This window comes from Lissotriton vulgaris, chromosome 1_1 (genome assembly GCF_964263255.1).
Source record: "Lissotriton vulgaris chromosome 1_1, aLisVul1.2, whole genome shotgun sequence".
Classification (NCBI taxonomy): domain Eukaryota; kingdom Metazoa; phylum Chordata; class Amphibia; order Caudata; family Salamandridae; genus Lissotriton; species Lissotriton vulgaris.
The window spans coordinates 2,112,276,355-2,112,293,175 of NC_141685.1; the positions used below are offsets into that span (position 1 = coordinate 2,112,276,355).

Below are 16,821 nucleotides of genomic sequence, written 5' to 3' on the forward strand. Positions count from 1 at the left end.
AAACACAAGAGGCTCCAAGAAGGACAAAAAGAAGCAGAATCGCTAGTGGTTAATATCTCTGACACCCAACTATCACAGCATGAGATCGAACTCCTGCAAAAAGGTACATCCTTTATTCCGACCTCATACACTAATCAATTGGAATTAGAAACCAGCACATTTAAATTGACAAGGAAATTAAGGCTACGACACTTTTTTGAGAATGTGATTCCACCAACCATGGATCAGAGACCGGATCAACTCTGTGGATTACGCCCAACGAGCTCATATATACCACCTACCAGTCATAAAAGTATAGACACGTTTGAGACCTTAGTCAAGCAAGACTTGGGCAAAATAAACTTCAGGAAAAGAACTGGGACAAGAAATCTGACACAGAAAGATAATGACACACTCAAAAAGATCGCCAATAACAAATTAATCAAATGCACAAAAGCTGATAAAGGCGGGGCCCTCGTCGTCATGAACTCTAGTATGTACGACACCAAAATGGATGAACACATCAATGTATCCGATACTTACATTCCATTGGAATCCAATCCTACTAGTTCATACAAAGCCGCATTGATATCAATTATTGACAAAGCCCACGATACAGGCATTATCGATGAACGCACCAAGAAATACTTATTGGTCGATTACCCAAGAAGTCCCACCATAACTTTATTACCCAAGATACACAAAAACTTAAAGGATCCGCCAATGCGGCCTATTGTATCCACCAAGGGATCCCTCCATGAGCCCGTAGGCAAATTTCTTGATCGTTATCTTCAACCATTCGTCAAAGAATCTAAAAGTTACGTGAAAGACACCACCGAGTTCATACTCAAACTATCAGAAATCAAAATAAACCACAACGACAACCTGATCTTCTGCACTGCTGATGTGAACAGCCTGTACACCTCAATTCCACATAGAGGTGGAATAGAAGCTATTGAGAAAACCCTAGCACACAGCAATATCCCGGAAGCCATGAAAGTTTTTTTGATGGAGCTTATGATTTACACACTTTACCACAGTTACTTTTGTCACAACAACCACTGGTTTCAACAATCTTCTGGGATGTCCATGGGCAATTGCGCTGCCCCAGCGTATGCTAACATTTACATGTCCGACTTTGAACAGAAGTACATATATGATAATCCATCTTGGACCGAAAATTTGTTGATGTACGTCAGGTACATCGACGACCTATTCTTCATGTGGAAAGGCACCAAAACCATGCTGGAGGATGAACTTAACAACCTCAACACCAAAGACCACAGGATACAAATGACATGGAACATTGATGACACCCAAATCAATTTCCTGGACGTTCTAATCACTAGATCTGACACCGGCTTAACCACCGACCTTTATAGAAAGCCAACAGACCGTAATAATACTTTACACTTTGCTAGCTTTCATCAACATGCGTTAAAACGACACCTTCCATACAGTCAAATGTTGCGTGTTAAACGTATCGTATCCAATCCAGACACTTTAGTCCAACGAATCGATGAAATGAGTTTAAGATTCACATCTAGAGGATATCCACAGGAAACTACAGAGGAAGCCAAGATGAAAGTATCCAGAATTGAACGCCAAACAGCGTTGAAAAAGACAACTAGAAAGGAGACAAACCGGATGGTAGTCGTCTCAAAATACTCAACACTGAGTGGAAGATACAAAAAAATCATTTTACAACATTGGAGAATTTTGGCAGCAGAACCTGATTTCAAAGATATGTTTAAAAATCCTCCGATTTTTGCATATACTAGAGCTAGCAACCTAAAGGAGATCCTGTCCAAAAAAACACCCATTTCACCTATATACAAAGGCACCAAACCGTGCCTTAACTGCAACAGTTGTAATAACATCATCTTGGGTAACAGAATCAACCACCCTATGAGAGGAACAGCAATCAACCTGAAAGTTAACGCGACGTGTGATTCAGCCAATTTAATTTACCTCCTCAAATGCCCATGTGGCAAGATCTACATAGGCAAAACTGAGCGAAAAATCAAAGTTAGATTAAACGAACACAAATCTAATATCAGGACAAAGCAAACCAAATCTAGTGTGGCAGCACACTTCATGGAAAATCAACATACTGTGGCACAATTGAAATTCTTGGTTCTCGAGATGGTTGAAAAAAAAGAAGGAAGAGATAACAATAAGTTCCTATTACAAAGGGAAACTTCATGGATTTACCACTTGCAATCATATAAACCTTTTGGACTTAATGATCGCATAGAGCTAAGTTGCTTTCTGTAAAGTACCCCGCTGGGTACAGTATGGACACATTTATATTGTGCGAGTTCACTGAGATGATCATGTACCTTTATTATTATTATCTGTTGCAGTATCTCCTATGTTTACGTCATATTCTTTCATGACTTTTTTGTTATCTGTCAGTGTACATGTTTGCTATCTTCACCCCTTGATCACTTGTTTATCTATGCCCATTGCACGAATTTTTCGTTTATGCAATTTGCACGTTCCAATATGGCCCCCAAAGCCAATACTACTTGGTCCTTCGTTAATTTCCACGCTAGCCGATCCCGCTCAGCGTTTAAGTTGTGTCAATTGCACTCGCGAGCCGTCACTTCAGCTCGGCGAGCCCGTGTTGCAGTAAACGACCTGGAGACTTCATTTGTCCCCACCTTTAATCTCAATATCGGTAAGCACATTAGCCGAGACCCGGCAGTAAACCTTTTGCTTTAACTCGCACTCGCTTCTCGAGTGACAACCTAACCGCCCGCTTTTACTTTCCCTCTGCAGCTCCGCATTAAAGCTCCGCTTACACGTGAGCATTTATCGTTTTACCCCAGCATTTTCGTAACGCATCCACCCTTTGCTCTGGGTGCACCAATTCCGTTTTGACACACTTCTTTGTTTCCTGGTTTGGTTAAACTTCCTTATATTCCCTGGTTATTTGCACATTCATCTGCACAGTCTTTCGTTCTTTTGAATGTACACGTGTGTTTTCACTTTTTTGGGAAATGCGCTTTCTGAACATGTTATCTCTTGGTTGCATAACCTTGATGTCAATATAGATCGTTCTTGTTTTTACAGTGCTCCTTGAGAAAGGGTAATGGACCCGAAATGCATCGGAGCAATGATGATTTTGTGGAAAAAAAATACATAATTAATTGGATGCAAATAATCCACTGATGAACTTTTGAAAATAAATAATCCTTATTGAAGAAATTCATAAAACTATATGGAGTCAATTCATTTTTGAACCAGAGGGAGTGCCCAAATCCTGGGATGTGCGCATTTCCAATGCTCACACACATTCAAAGTCACTTACTTTAACCCCACAAGGTGTTAGATAGGGACTTCTGCTTTAAAAAAAATTTAATTCACAATTTTACTCAACTAAATATATCTACCTTTAATTTTAACAAGTACACGTTCGCCAGCCATACCTTTTGATAACTATGCTGAGCTGTGCCTGAATTCAAAATATTCTACCAGATCCTTGTGTAAACCTTGACTGCTCAAACTTCGCCACAATCTCTACCCTCTGTCATTCTAGCACACAATGGGGCCTGTCTACAAAGGCATTTTGAGGTATTCAATGTAATACTTCTTATATGCTTTTGTGAATTAGCCCCAGAACATCTAAAATGGGAATGTTCAAATATATATGAGAAAAGGGCTTTATCTGTTCTTATAGGCTTGTTTTTCACCCGCTGAAAAATATGTGCAATTGTTTACTTGAGGATCTGCATTGTGCCACTTTACCACGAGCCCCACACTGTAGAGGAATGTTCTATTCCCAGATACAGTTAAAATCACTCTACAGGCACAGCAAGCATTTATTTTTCTGCTATTTTAGTTTATGGAATAAGCACAAGGGCCACTGACTGGATGTCCCTCTCTTGAGCATGTAAAGGTGCAGTGCTGCAGGTCATTTCTAGATGCCCCTGTAGAGTCAGTAGCACAAGGTGCAGTACTGCAGGTCGTTACTAGATGTTCCTGTAGAGTCAGTAGCACAAGGTGCAGTACGAACTAGTTTTCCACAATATAATGAAACAGTGGCATAAATAAATATCAAAGTATTCCCTAAGCTTAGCTGTTAAAAATGTGCAGCACTGCTACTCAATTATAAGGTCCACACATGCTTTCTTTTTTAAAGTTTCTTCTTGTTTAGCTTACTTTTGACCAATCACTCTCCTAAAGAGCATTTAGGAAGTCCACCGCCCGCCGATCCGTCCATCCTAACTTGGTAGGTAAAAGACCTTACAGTTTACAATGCCAATAGCTCTCACTTAAAATAAATGTGAGGCTTATTGCATTTCCATTGCCTGTTTATTCCAATTTCTCCATTTCAATCTTTGAAAAAACAAGAAGGTTTTATTAAGGTTCTTCATGTCAAGATGATCAGCCTTTCTTTAGGCCTGTATTTGGTCTGAGACATTCATCATGGTTTTTGACTACCTATACGAGTGATAAGGTAATGTTTTTATGATACTACACCTGTGGCTTTTTGATGAGAGGTCTTATAAACACTTTGTTTTTCCGCCCAAGGATTTTTAATTTCTTTATTACAATGTTGTTAGTAAAATAATTAAGAAATTAATGAATTAATAACTATTATTAGATTGAATGCACATTCCTAGCACGTTGTTTATTTCTTCAAATAGTTATAGAAATATGATCACCAATTTAGTACAAATACAACACAATATTTTATCTTTTCTGCTGTGAATATCATTGTTATCCACTATTAACAAACAAAGAGTTTCTAGAACATTAATGATTGCATGTTCAGTCTTGGTTTCACTCAAAAGCAACACTGCCTAATAATTCAAAAATAGCTGGAGGAACATTTTGCCTCTTCATCTTGATAATTTATTCCGAAAGTGCTCAATAGGCTGCTGCCACCAATTTACTCATTTGCAAAATGCTTCATTAAAAATATAATGTGCAGAGCATGTGTTTAAAAACGAAATGTGTTAAATGCAGAACGTTGTAGTAGATAACGATACTTGAAATCTATGGGCCTGTAGCATAGGTTGCTAAACTTGACATAACCAAGGATGTCATGAAAGTATAAGAAGACATATTAATACTAAAAGGCTTATTTTTCACATTTAAATGACTGTTGTGCAAAATGTTTTTCTTCTCTTGCTGCGGACGTTCCAATTTCAGAAGTTATTGTTTATTATCTAGTGCATAGACACTTGTTTGTATTAGACGGCTAATAGTAAGTTCCTCACTGCAAACGATGCAAAAGACGAGAATGATTCATGGGAAGACGTTTTTGGAAAACAAGAAAAGATGTGTCGCAACATTCAAAGACACATGCTTAATAGACAATTGTAGTCTAGTGAGAATATAGGGATAAACCTGTTCCCAAGAGCATTTTATAATCTTATTGGTCAACGTGAAGAAGAAAGCATTGTAATGTTGCAACATAGAAAATCTGCATTTATATTAGTGTGTGTTCTTAGACTAGTCAGGCAGATTGAGACTTCTCACTCATCCTTTTACTTAGACTGAGAGCAGTAGGTGTGTCCCTTATCTTAGACTCGCTGAGAGAAGACTCTTTACTGAGTTTTTTACACTTCTCTTTTTGAGAAATCTTAGCTTATTTCTTGGTCTGCAGTTATTTGAGCTGATAATACTTTTCTGCCTATTATGCTAAAGCTTCATGCTTATGCTTGATTCTCTCATCATAATCCTTCATGTGTATCTGAACTGACACCTTTAATCCTTCTCACATTTAATACTGATTTGTTTAGAATTGGGAAGTTTGTTTATGGAACACGCGTGTTGCATATTTATTGTATAGATGACTTATTGATGTGCTATATTGATTTACTTTATTATCAAATATTGAATAAGATTATACTAACTCTTAATAATGAGATATTGAAAATAATACCATAATAAAGAATTAATAACTCAATGAATAGAAAATACAACCCTTTAATTAACACTAGCTCCTTATTGGCGAAACTGTAAGAAATGATAATTGACAACGCTTTATTTTGACTTCAGCTCCTTGCATGTCTGTCAACATCAAGGATCCATTGACCTGTACATGGGGTTCATGATTGATGAGTAAGTGATAGTGAAACCCCGTGCTATAACAAGTTCTTCATATTCAACTGTTTATTCTGAAAGTCTTCAATAGGCTTTCATATTGATTGCTTGTCTTTAATAGGACTTCATATTGAGTGTTTATTCTGCAAGTCTTCAACAGGCCTCTGATTAAGTCTCATAAAACTACACACAGAAAGCTAGAAATTAGAGAGGAGTTTTATGCCAGCGATATCAGACAGAATGGATTAGCACAACTTCAGCGAACACTGCTGTGAAGCGATTAGCCTTCAAAGACTGCTCAGTGGGCTGTGTTTATTCTTCAGTAATCTCCGCTGCCCTGTCTCCAATATAGCAGGCTTGCTATTCAGATGCAACAATAGGCTTTAGTTTTCTGAATTAGGTATGTGAGTGTGCACCATCTTTGAAACTCAAACATTTTTAATAATCTGCTACAACTAGCACAGCAAACGTGGGTGGCAGGGCTATAAATATACCTACAGTGTTGGAATATTTCCTGCTGTTCACTATATTCATATATTTCTGAAGTTCTATAATGTTTATCTTTCGTACGGTTACAAGTCATATGATGTGCACTTGTCTGAGGTTTTAAAATAAATATTTTGAAATGCATATTCTGTGATTAGTGCTTCTTCTATGTGTCATTGATTTATGAAAGAAGATTTTGATTCCACTAATTGTTGTCCCTGTCTTGTTTCATGGGTCTTATCATCTTATTTAAAAATTGCATAGCAGTGCATTGGTTGTAGTCCAACTGGCTTTTTAATTCAAGTTGGCGCATAGACCTCAGTTCCAGGGGGCCTATAAAATCAAAATTCTGTTATTTTATAAAACTCTAAAAAAAGATCAGTGTTTTTCTAATTCTGGCTGTCAGATGTCTGAATGTGACTGGATTCTGACTGTTCGTTGAATGTGCATCTATATAGTAGGCTAAATAGAATATTTGTTCTACTAGTTATTTTCATCTGAGAATCAGATCTGTACCACAATACAGAATTAAATGTATTATCCTACAGTACTGGAGAGTCACAGATCGGAGAAGATGTTAAGTGTTTTTTTTTTTATTAATAATTTCAGAATAAACAGCTAAAGGGAACGGAATCCAGGATTTCTCAATCCAGGGTTTCACAGTGTATATGTTTTAAACTCATTCTAGATATCAAGCGATATGCTTTTTACTGCGATCATGCTATTTAAATCTTCAGACCCAAATTATCCAAGACCAATTTGTAACCATACTTAGGGTGTCTGTTATTAAAGGGAATTTCTTTGGGTATACCCTGAGTAATTTTTAATACCACCTGGATGCCTGTCTTATCCAGGTATACATTTTATCAAGAACTCCCTCACAGATGAGGTTAAGTCTGCCCCGGTGTGCCACTGTTGTATCTGTGTTGCTTTAATTACTCTGTGATTCCTGAGATTCTGATTCTTTGTTCTAGTAGTTCTGTATTCTATTTCTGGTGCATTGCTGTTGTGTCATTATGTTCTGACTACTGGACACAACAGCATCGCATCCTGATATCTCTTCATGTGGGTTAATCTTTTGACTACAACTGAAGAATAAATACCAGCTTTATTATACTAATCTGAATATGTTGTCATGATTACAACATACATTTGGCGACGCTGGACTGGGATAGAAAACCTTTATTTAACATTTTTTGGGAATTAGCAGTTTATTAGTCAAAACCCACCGTGAAGCAGAGAAAAAATTAATTTCAAGGAAAATTAAACCACTTCAGAGGAGTTATCGGCAGAAGAGTAATTTGGGGTAAGATTACTTTACCTCATTTATTTTGATCGAGATCGGCTTGATGGAGTTGGTTGTTGCGATTTAAAAGATTGTGGTGTTCCAGGACATCGCGTGAGTGCTGCGCGAGCAAAGAGCGCATCAAGGATTTTAGCCCGTGTTGAAGAGTGTCACTACCTGTGACACGAAGAAAGGAGATGCACTGAATGTCTGAGAGCGAGGCTTGAAGAGCTTGAGGAAGGCGTCATCACGCGAGGTCAATAGACGTGACCCTACGTGGAGGCCATATTTTTGACAATAAAAACCGATGCGGCAGCATATTGAAGAACAAAGTGAAGTTTTAAAAAGAGGCTTTAGGTGAAATATTGTAAAGCATATATCAAAGAAAATCGGAAGGAAAGGAGATCATTATTTAAAGTATAATATTATATTTGGAGATATTTGGAGATGGAAGTTCTTTAAAGGAAAAGAGTGACTATTTCATAAAAAAAAAAAAATTACACTACTAAACACAACATGGCTTATCAAGTACAGCCATATCAACTTAATCCCTTCTTACAAAATGCAGGAAAACCACCAGTTAGATGGCAACAGTGGTACAAATCTTTTGAAAGCTATCTAATTGCCATAGATGGTAAAGATTATTCTAAAGAAAGGAAAAGAGCTGTTCTTTATGGTTTATTAGGAGATTCTTTGTAGGGAAATTTTTGACAATATACCTGAAAGTGAACCACCTCCAGGACAGTTCATTCCTTGGGATGATTATACAGAAGCTGTAAAAAGATTGGAAAAGAGGTTCCACGAACAGCCTAACATTATGGTAGAGAGACCATAATTTTAATAAAAGAAAACAGTTTGCAGAAGAAAGTATTGAAGACTATGTATCAAATGTATGCATTTTAGCATCCAAGTGTGATTTTGGAGACATGCTTGATATGTATTTGAGAGACCAATTGGTATTTCATTGTTTTTCAAAAAAAGTACAAGAACGTCTTTTGGCATGCAGGAATCCAACATTGAGTGAAGTAATTGTCATTGCTGTTGGAATTGAAAGATCTTCACTATCAACAAAAGTTATATCGGGATCTGAAAATCCCGAAGCAATATGTAATATGTACTATCACTAATAAAACAAAAGTACACGAAAATCGCAGAGGAAAAGGAAATTTAATTAATAAGAGAAATCTAATATTTTATCGTTGTGGGTCAAAAAATCATATTGGAAATAATCCAAATTGTCCTGCACAAGGAAAAAGATGTACAAAATGTAAAAAAATTGGACATTTTGAGAGTGCATGTAAAACCAATTTTAAAAATAGAAATGTTTCACACACTAGTGTAAATGTTATAGATGACATTGGAGATGAAATTAGTAATCTTGTGCTTAATGTGAAGATAATTGATTCAGACATCACATTTAAAGCACCTTTAGGTGAAGCAGTAATTGAAGGTGTGAAATTAGAAGTAATGGCATAACCATTTTAGATGAAACTACTTATGATGAGAATTCATTTCAAAAAGAGCTTATGGTTGCGGATGTAAATCCAAAAGCGTTTGGTGGACAACTTATTGATATGTTGGGTTATTTTACTGGTATGGTAGAACTTTTAGTGAGGTCGGTAACAACAAAAGTATATGTGGCAAAGAAAGGAAGAGATATTATCTGTTGGCGTGATTTGGGAAAAATGGGTATCATGTTGAAACCTGGTAGTGATACACCCATAATTCTAGGAGACATTCCTATTGTGTCAGTTGATTTATGTAGTGAACAACATATTTCAAATGATTGAGAATCTATTTTAAAGAAATTTAAGGAATTTTTTGAAGATAGAATTGGTTGTGTGAAAGGTGTTGTACATAAAAATTAAATTAATGGATGGTGCATCACCTGTAAAACATAAGGTCAGAAATGTACCACTAAGTGTGAGACAAGAATTGAAGGAAAATTTAGATAGTTTGTGTAAAGACGGAGTCATTAAACCAACAAACTCATCTGAGTGGGTTTCGGCGGTAGTTTTGGCTAAGAGGAAAAATTGAAAATTGCGCATGTGTGCAGATTTGCGCTCATTGAATAAGAACATTTTGGTGGATTGCCACCCATTGCCTCTTATTAAAAAAATGCTAATGGCTATTGGTGATTCAACACATTTTTCGCTCATTGACTTAAAGTCAGCTTATCATCAGGTTGTTTTGTCAGAAAAGTCACAAGATCTTACTACGTTTGTTATGTCCTTTGGTGCCTTCAAATATATGAGACTTCCATTTGGATTAGCTTCTGCAGCTAGTGTATTTCAGAAGCTAATGGACTCATTGTTTGGAGACATCAAAGGGGTACAGGCGTTTCAAGATGATATTCTCATATATGGGAAAGGAGTAAATGAACATAATTAAATTCTAGAGAGGGTTTTAGACATTTTGAGTAAAAGGGGGATGACTGTATCTAAAGATAAGTGCAATTTTCTAGTGAATGAATTAGAATATTTAGGACACTCAATTACTAAAGAAGGAATTAAACCGAAACAGAATCTTATTGATTCAATAATGCATGCACCGGCACCTGTAGATAAGGACTCACTAAGATCCTTTTCAGGGCTTAATGAGTACTATGCACGGTTTGTACATGGATATGCATTGGTCGTTGAACCACTCAGATGTTTGACTAGAAAGAATGAGAAATTTGTTTGGTCATCTGTTCATGAAGATGCATTTAAAAGGATTAAAGAAATGATTAAGTATGCTCCAGCATTGCAACCATATTCTTGTGGAGTGAAGTGTAAAGTTACTGTAGATGCAAGCTCTGTAGGGCTTGGAGGTGTTTTAACACAGAATGTAAGTGGGAAAGAGAATACAATTGCTTTTATATCAAGAGCATTAAGCAAGGCTGAATCAAATTATAGTACAATAGAGCGAGAAGCTTTAGCTTGCTCTTGGGCGTTTGAAAAGTTCAAGAGTTATTTATGGGGAAGTTGTTTTGATCTTTTGACAGATCATAAACCACTTTTATTTTTAATGAATGGGAATGTAACTGGGCAGGCAAGTTCGAGGTTAGTAAGAATAATTTCAAAGTTGCAGGAATATAATTTTGAGGTAAAACATATATATGGTGGAGCTAATTTCAGAGCGGATTGTTTATCAAGGATTCCGCTTGATAATGGAATTGAAAAATCAGATATCAATGATGAAGAATGTGTAGTTGTCTCTGCTATAGATGCTTCTGAAAATACTTTGGGGATTTTTACAGAACTTGATTGGTTGGATGGTTATAAGAATGATGAAATTCTAATTAAAGTTAAAGAGTTTATCAGAAATGGATGGCCACCATTAAGAAATCTTGGAAAAGATTTGGTACCTTTTCAACAGGTTTCATCGGAATTGAGTTTGGAGAATGAAATAATAACTAGATGTGGGCTCTTTGTACCACCTAAAACACTGATTGATGGTCTTATCAATAGAGCGCACACAGGTCATCCTGGAATGTCAGGTACTAAAAAAATATTGAGAAAATATTATTGGTGGCCAAGTATGGACTCCTATGTAGATCAATTTGTTAACAAATGTCCAGAATGCCTGTTATCTGACAAGCATTGGAAGTGTAAAAAAAAATGCTACTGCAACAAATTTATTGCCAGACCAAGGGGCTAATTATGTTTGCGGATTTCCCGCATCCTCCGGGCCGGCGGAAGCCACCGCCGGCCCGGAGGATGCGGGAAAACCGCTGCGGAGCCTCCACAGACCCACCGCCAAATTAGGATGGCTGGTGGGTCTGATATTCTGTCCGCAGCTTTTCCGCCGCAGTCGCCTTCCGACCGCGGCGGAAAAGCACTAACATGTCTGGCGGTGTCTATCAGACCGCCACCCTGGTGGTCACATCCTAATCTGCACAGAGGGAACGCCGCAGCCCATGCGGACGTTCTCTCATACTCTGGGGTCGCGGACGGGCTTGAGTCCATCCGCGATCCTAATGACCCCCTAAGTATGGGAAAAATTGGCGATAGATTTTTCTGGTCCTTATAATATCTTAGGTGAAGATATGAAATACTTAATAGTTTTAACTGACTATTATTCAAAATGGATTTCGTATGATTTTGTAAAATTCCCTAGCACAGAAGTTGTAATTGATTTTTTAGAGAATGTTTTTTGTGTTGAAGGTATTCCGAAAAAAAAGGTGTCAGATAATGGCACACATTTTGTTTCAAAGAAAATGGTTGATTTTTTTAAAAAGCATGACATTAAACATGAAAAAAACCATTGTATTTTCCATCTGCAAATGGATTAGTCGCGAGGGCTAACTAACACATTTTTCAAGAAGGGTATTCAAACAGCTTTATCTTCAGGACTTGATGTGAAAAAACATATTAAAGAAAAAGTTTGGATTTATTTAAATACCCCACATTCTATAACATGTTTTACACCTTTTTTCTTGTTAAAAGGAAGAGATGCAAATGATTATGTTAAACCTGTATTTGAGAATAGTTTATCTTTTTTAAGAAAAATGGAAGAACAAGCTTCTTCGAGATCTGTGGATGAATGTGTAAGGGATAATTTTGAGAAAAGATACAAATTGAAAAATAAGATAGTTACACAAAGTAAGGGTAAGTATGTAACTGGAGATTGGGTAATCATAAAAAAAACTAAAAAAGTAAGGAAAGGTGAATCTAAGTATTCCTTGCCACAACAGGTTTTAAGAGTTACTAATTCATCTGTTATGATTAAAAACAAAGGATGGTGGAAAAAAAAGTGCAATTATAAAGATCAAACCTTTTCAAAAAGATATAATTGTAAAGAAAATGGTTGAAAGAGGTTGTTTTGATAATTCTTCATTCTTCATTTTTATGTTATATGTTATATGTTATAAAGACAAAATAGATGTAGAACAACAAGCAAAGGGTTCAGATGTTGTGGACTCTAATGGTCATATAATAGTTATGAGGTAAATGAGAACAGTGATTCTATTTTAGAAAACAATTTAAATGTTTCTAATGATAATGTGGAAAATTGTATTTTACAAAATGTTTCTGAAAATGGAGATTATGTTATTTTGAGAGAAGATACAAATGCTTCCTCTGATTCACAATCAAATTTGAATCTTACTGATAGGAAAAGAAATATTGTAATTCCTGCAAAGTTTAAGGATTTTTATTTGTAATAATATATTTATATAATTTTTTATTTCTTTTTATTTAATAGAAGGGTGATGTTGTATCTGTGTTTCTTTTTTACTCTGTGATTCCTGAGATTCTGATTCTTTGTTCTAGTAGTTCGGTATTCTGTTTCTGGTGCATTGCTCTCGTGTCATTATGTTCTGACTCTGGACACGACAGCATCGCATCCTAATATCTCTTCATGTGGGTTAATCTTTTGACTACAACTAAAGAATAAATACCAGCTTTATTACACAATTCTGAATATGTTGTCATGATTACAACAGCCACCTTACAAGAGTGGGGTGAGGTTGCTGATGATGAAGCATGCTGCATAATATGGCTGAGGCTGCATAATCCAGAAATAACTAGTTTTACCATTTGTGTACCTAGGTATGAGAGAGGTGTGGCGCTGCGGCCAGGGCGACTGACGTGGGAAGCTGGGGATCACGCTTTGATCCCCGGCGCCGGCGACAGTTTAGCCCAGCACCATGTGACTCTGGGCAATAGATTGCTTAATCTTCCCGACGGCCCCCAGCGCCTAGAGACCCTTACTGGTGATTGTTCATGCTTTACAAATGTGGATTATTATTATTATTATTAGTATAGGTTACAGAGAGAAGACAAAAGTAGCCCGATCCCTCTTTTTTCCTGCATCATGCACCGTTATGTGCCGTAGGGTGATTTTCCTCCTTTTTTCTACTTTTGGTAGTATAAATGTCATTTATCACCCAAACTTAGAAATTGACGTAAGGCATAAATCCATCTTTCGCTCCTCAATTTGTTATTTTAAGTACCCCAATGCCCACTGGGTCATTGCAAATAAAAAGCTGCAATGAGCCTGTGGAAGAAACTCACTTGAGTTGTCATAACCAGCAGTTGTGCTCGAGTCTACGTAGTCTTGATGCTACATCTTCAAAATGTCATGTCTTTGATCAGTAAAGGCTACTCAATGTTTGTGTTTTAGCCAAAGTCCATGTAGATGAGTTTCACCATTCTTCACTTCCTCCAGCCCCTTCCTTTCTTTTTAAGTTTGCATCTGTAGCTTTTGTGATTTCGTTTCATTTTAAGCTTATTGTCTTTGTTTAGGTTTTATTTATTATATTTTTTCTTGGCAATTCTTCTAATTCATTTCTATCGACTAGAAGGTGTAACTGGTTTCACATTTGTCTGGCAGGTTTCATTGCATTTGTCTCACTTTCATTTTTACTATATGTAATACCACATATAATGTGTCTGTTGTGTCATATTGTTTGTATCATATTGTGGATATGTTTTATTTCAGCTTTTAAAACTTAATGTCTTATACAGTTAGAAATTCTATTACGTTTTGTTGTCAAAGTAACAATATTAAAGTATGAAATAGTAACATTGTAAATTCCACGTCAAGGTTATCAAAAACCTATTCTAATTCAGAGTAAGACCTGTATTCCACCCACATTCTGCTCGGTGTCTGCTACACTTAAGTGTCCAATAGAATCGCCACTGTGGTCTCCTCTTCCCAATTACCATTTCAAAAGCAGAAATCAAATTCATATGGTTTGCAGCTAGTCTCCGGCTAATGAAATGTATATGGTATATACTGTCTAATTTGGGCACCATTTATTTTTACCTGCCATTCCTGCTGGATAACTTCGAAAAGTTCTGTAACTAAATATTGCTTCTACTTGTCATTTTAGTTAAAATGCTGTGGTAGCAACAGCTCTTCAGACTGGCTCAGCAGTGCATACATCCGCTCAACCACTGACATCTTGGTACCGGAGAGCTGCTGTAAAACAATTACTTTGAAATGTGGAATCAGGAATCATCCTTCTAATATATATAAAGTTGAGGTAAAAATATATGTACCTTCTGTTTTGATTAATTGAAAAAATATTAAATAACTACATCTAAATGTTGATTGTGTGGTAGTTCTGCATGTTCCAGCTTCCTGATCATGAATAGAAACAATTAGTCAGGAGTAGAGGCACTTATAAAACCCCATGAGTCATGGTGGTTAACACCTGCTCAGAGCTCCAGGACCTGCATTATGTCTTCTCCTTTGCTTCAGGTTTTCACATCACAATTTTGTGTCTTTTTAAGCAGAATTATTGATATCTATATTGCAGAGTAACATTAAAAGAAAACATATCAGTGTGTCAGTCTCATATCTATGTTGAGACTGTTAAGTCTATTGTATAAAATACATACTGCATCACATTTTAATATTAAATCTGCATTGTACTAGGTTCAATAATATTAAACACAGAAGACAAGGTTTAGGTATGTCATATTTTGTTTTATCACTGACATTTTCACATGTTCCTTATAAGAATCAATTCAAAGTAGAATGACATTCATGAGAAATCTCAAGGATATGAACCTATTTTCCATTACTATCCTAAGTTTACCAGTATGGTGAAACCTCCTAACTCTGTGCTATTATTTGTATATTTTGTATTTTGTGTATTTTGTAGCATTCTGCAACTAACAAGATGGATTGCATGAATAAACTAATAAGAAAACATGGTTGTTGAAGATGTCTACATCATCCCATTCTGTAATAAGCAATTCACTGAAGGAGTTGAGTTGAACGGAATCTCAAGGATTCATTTTATCTGTACACTGGAAATCACACGAACAGTATTAAAAGAGGGAAACCTATCCTTAACGTTGTCCTTCAACTGGAAACAAAAAACAACTTTCTGACTTAGAATTCATTTGCATGTCTTTATATTCTAAGAAAGTAATGTTCCAAATGTTTACAAAGCATCATTAAGGCAGATGATTGTGTCCAGTGCCCCAAAATATTAAACGAGAAAGTTCCACATAAAATATTATGAAAAAAGATTTCCTAAGAACTCAAATCAAATGCTAGTGGGGACTCAGACAAAGGAAGACCGAAAATATGTGTAGACACAAACATTTATGAAAATAATTACTAATGAATTCGTAACTTTTTGAGGAGGAATGTTGGGTAATATCAACAGGAGTGATTCCTTAACTATTTGTTGGACATGTATGTTTAGTTTAGCTGCTCTGACTGTGCTCCAAGCGAGCAACCTGCCTGCCCATATTGTTGGATTTAGTGTCTGGCTCTGTTCATTAGATGTCATTGTTCAAAAGATGCATGTCTCAAAGGAATTAAAGGATAAAATATGGTGATAAGCATTGCTATTTTCAGGCACCATGCCAGAATAAGAATATAAACTAGGCCACCAAACTTTGCCTTTATATTGTATAGGATGCCAATGTCCTGTGTCACAGGACCTAGGTGTAAGTGTTTTGGTACACTACCACTGTAGCCCCCCATGTTAGGATTTAGAATTTAGCTGTCAAAATCTTAAACCCAAAGGAATTTTGTTTATCTAGATCACAGCTACTACCTCATCTATCTGCTGATTTCATGTGTGGTTACAAAATATTTGAATGTACATGCAATCCAGCAAATTAGTCTTTGAGACGTAACAAGCAAGGCAAACAAATATATCAAACAACACTGGTAAAACACAATTTTTATCAAGGAGGATTACTCTTTCGGTAAACCAACTCCTATTAGGATTTATTGATCTAAAGTTACAAAGGGCAATTTTATCGATCATCGTCTAGGAAGGATTTGCTTTTTGAATGCAAAAGTGAAATATCTGCAAGTACTTTGTGAGTTAGTACAAATGTCCTTTATTTTTTGCCTAGTGTGTCCTCATTAGCTAGGTTAAATTCAAGGTCTATGATGGATAGATGCTAGAAAGTATACAATATGTCACTTTTGTTGTGGTTAGGTCCATTTGCAAAGACCTGTCTAATCAGTGATTATCAGTGTTTCGGATATGTTTATGGCCTTTATCTAATTTCTGACTTCCTTTCAGTTGTATGATGGACAAAACTTAGAGT

The 16,821-nt window shown here is 36.3% G+C and overlaps 1 protein-coding gene across 1 annotated transcript in view; it reads left to right on the forward strand.

The window, feature by feature from the left end:
- LOC147751672 (tetraspanin-11-like) overlaps positions 1-16,821 on the forward strand; it is a 1,044,069-nt gene that overhangs the window by 666,681 nt on the left and 360,567 nt on the right. The window contains exon 6 of the mRNA XM_086939141.1: positions 14,631-14,783. Within this exon, the coding sequence (XP_086795267.1) occupies positions 14,631-14,783 (153 nt within the window). The remainder of the gene's footprint in view (positions 1-14,630; positions 14,784-16,821) is intronic.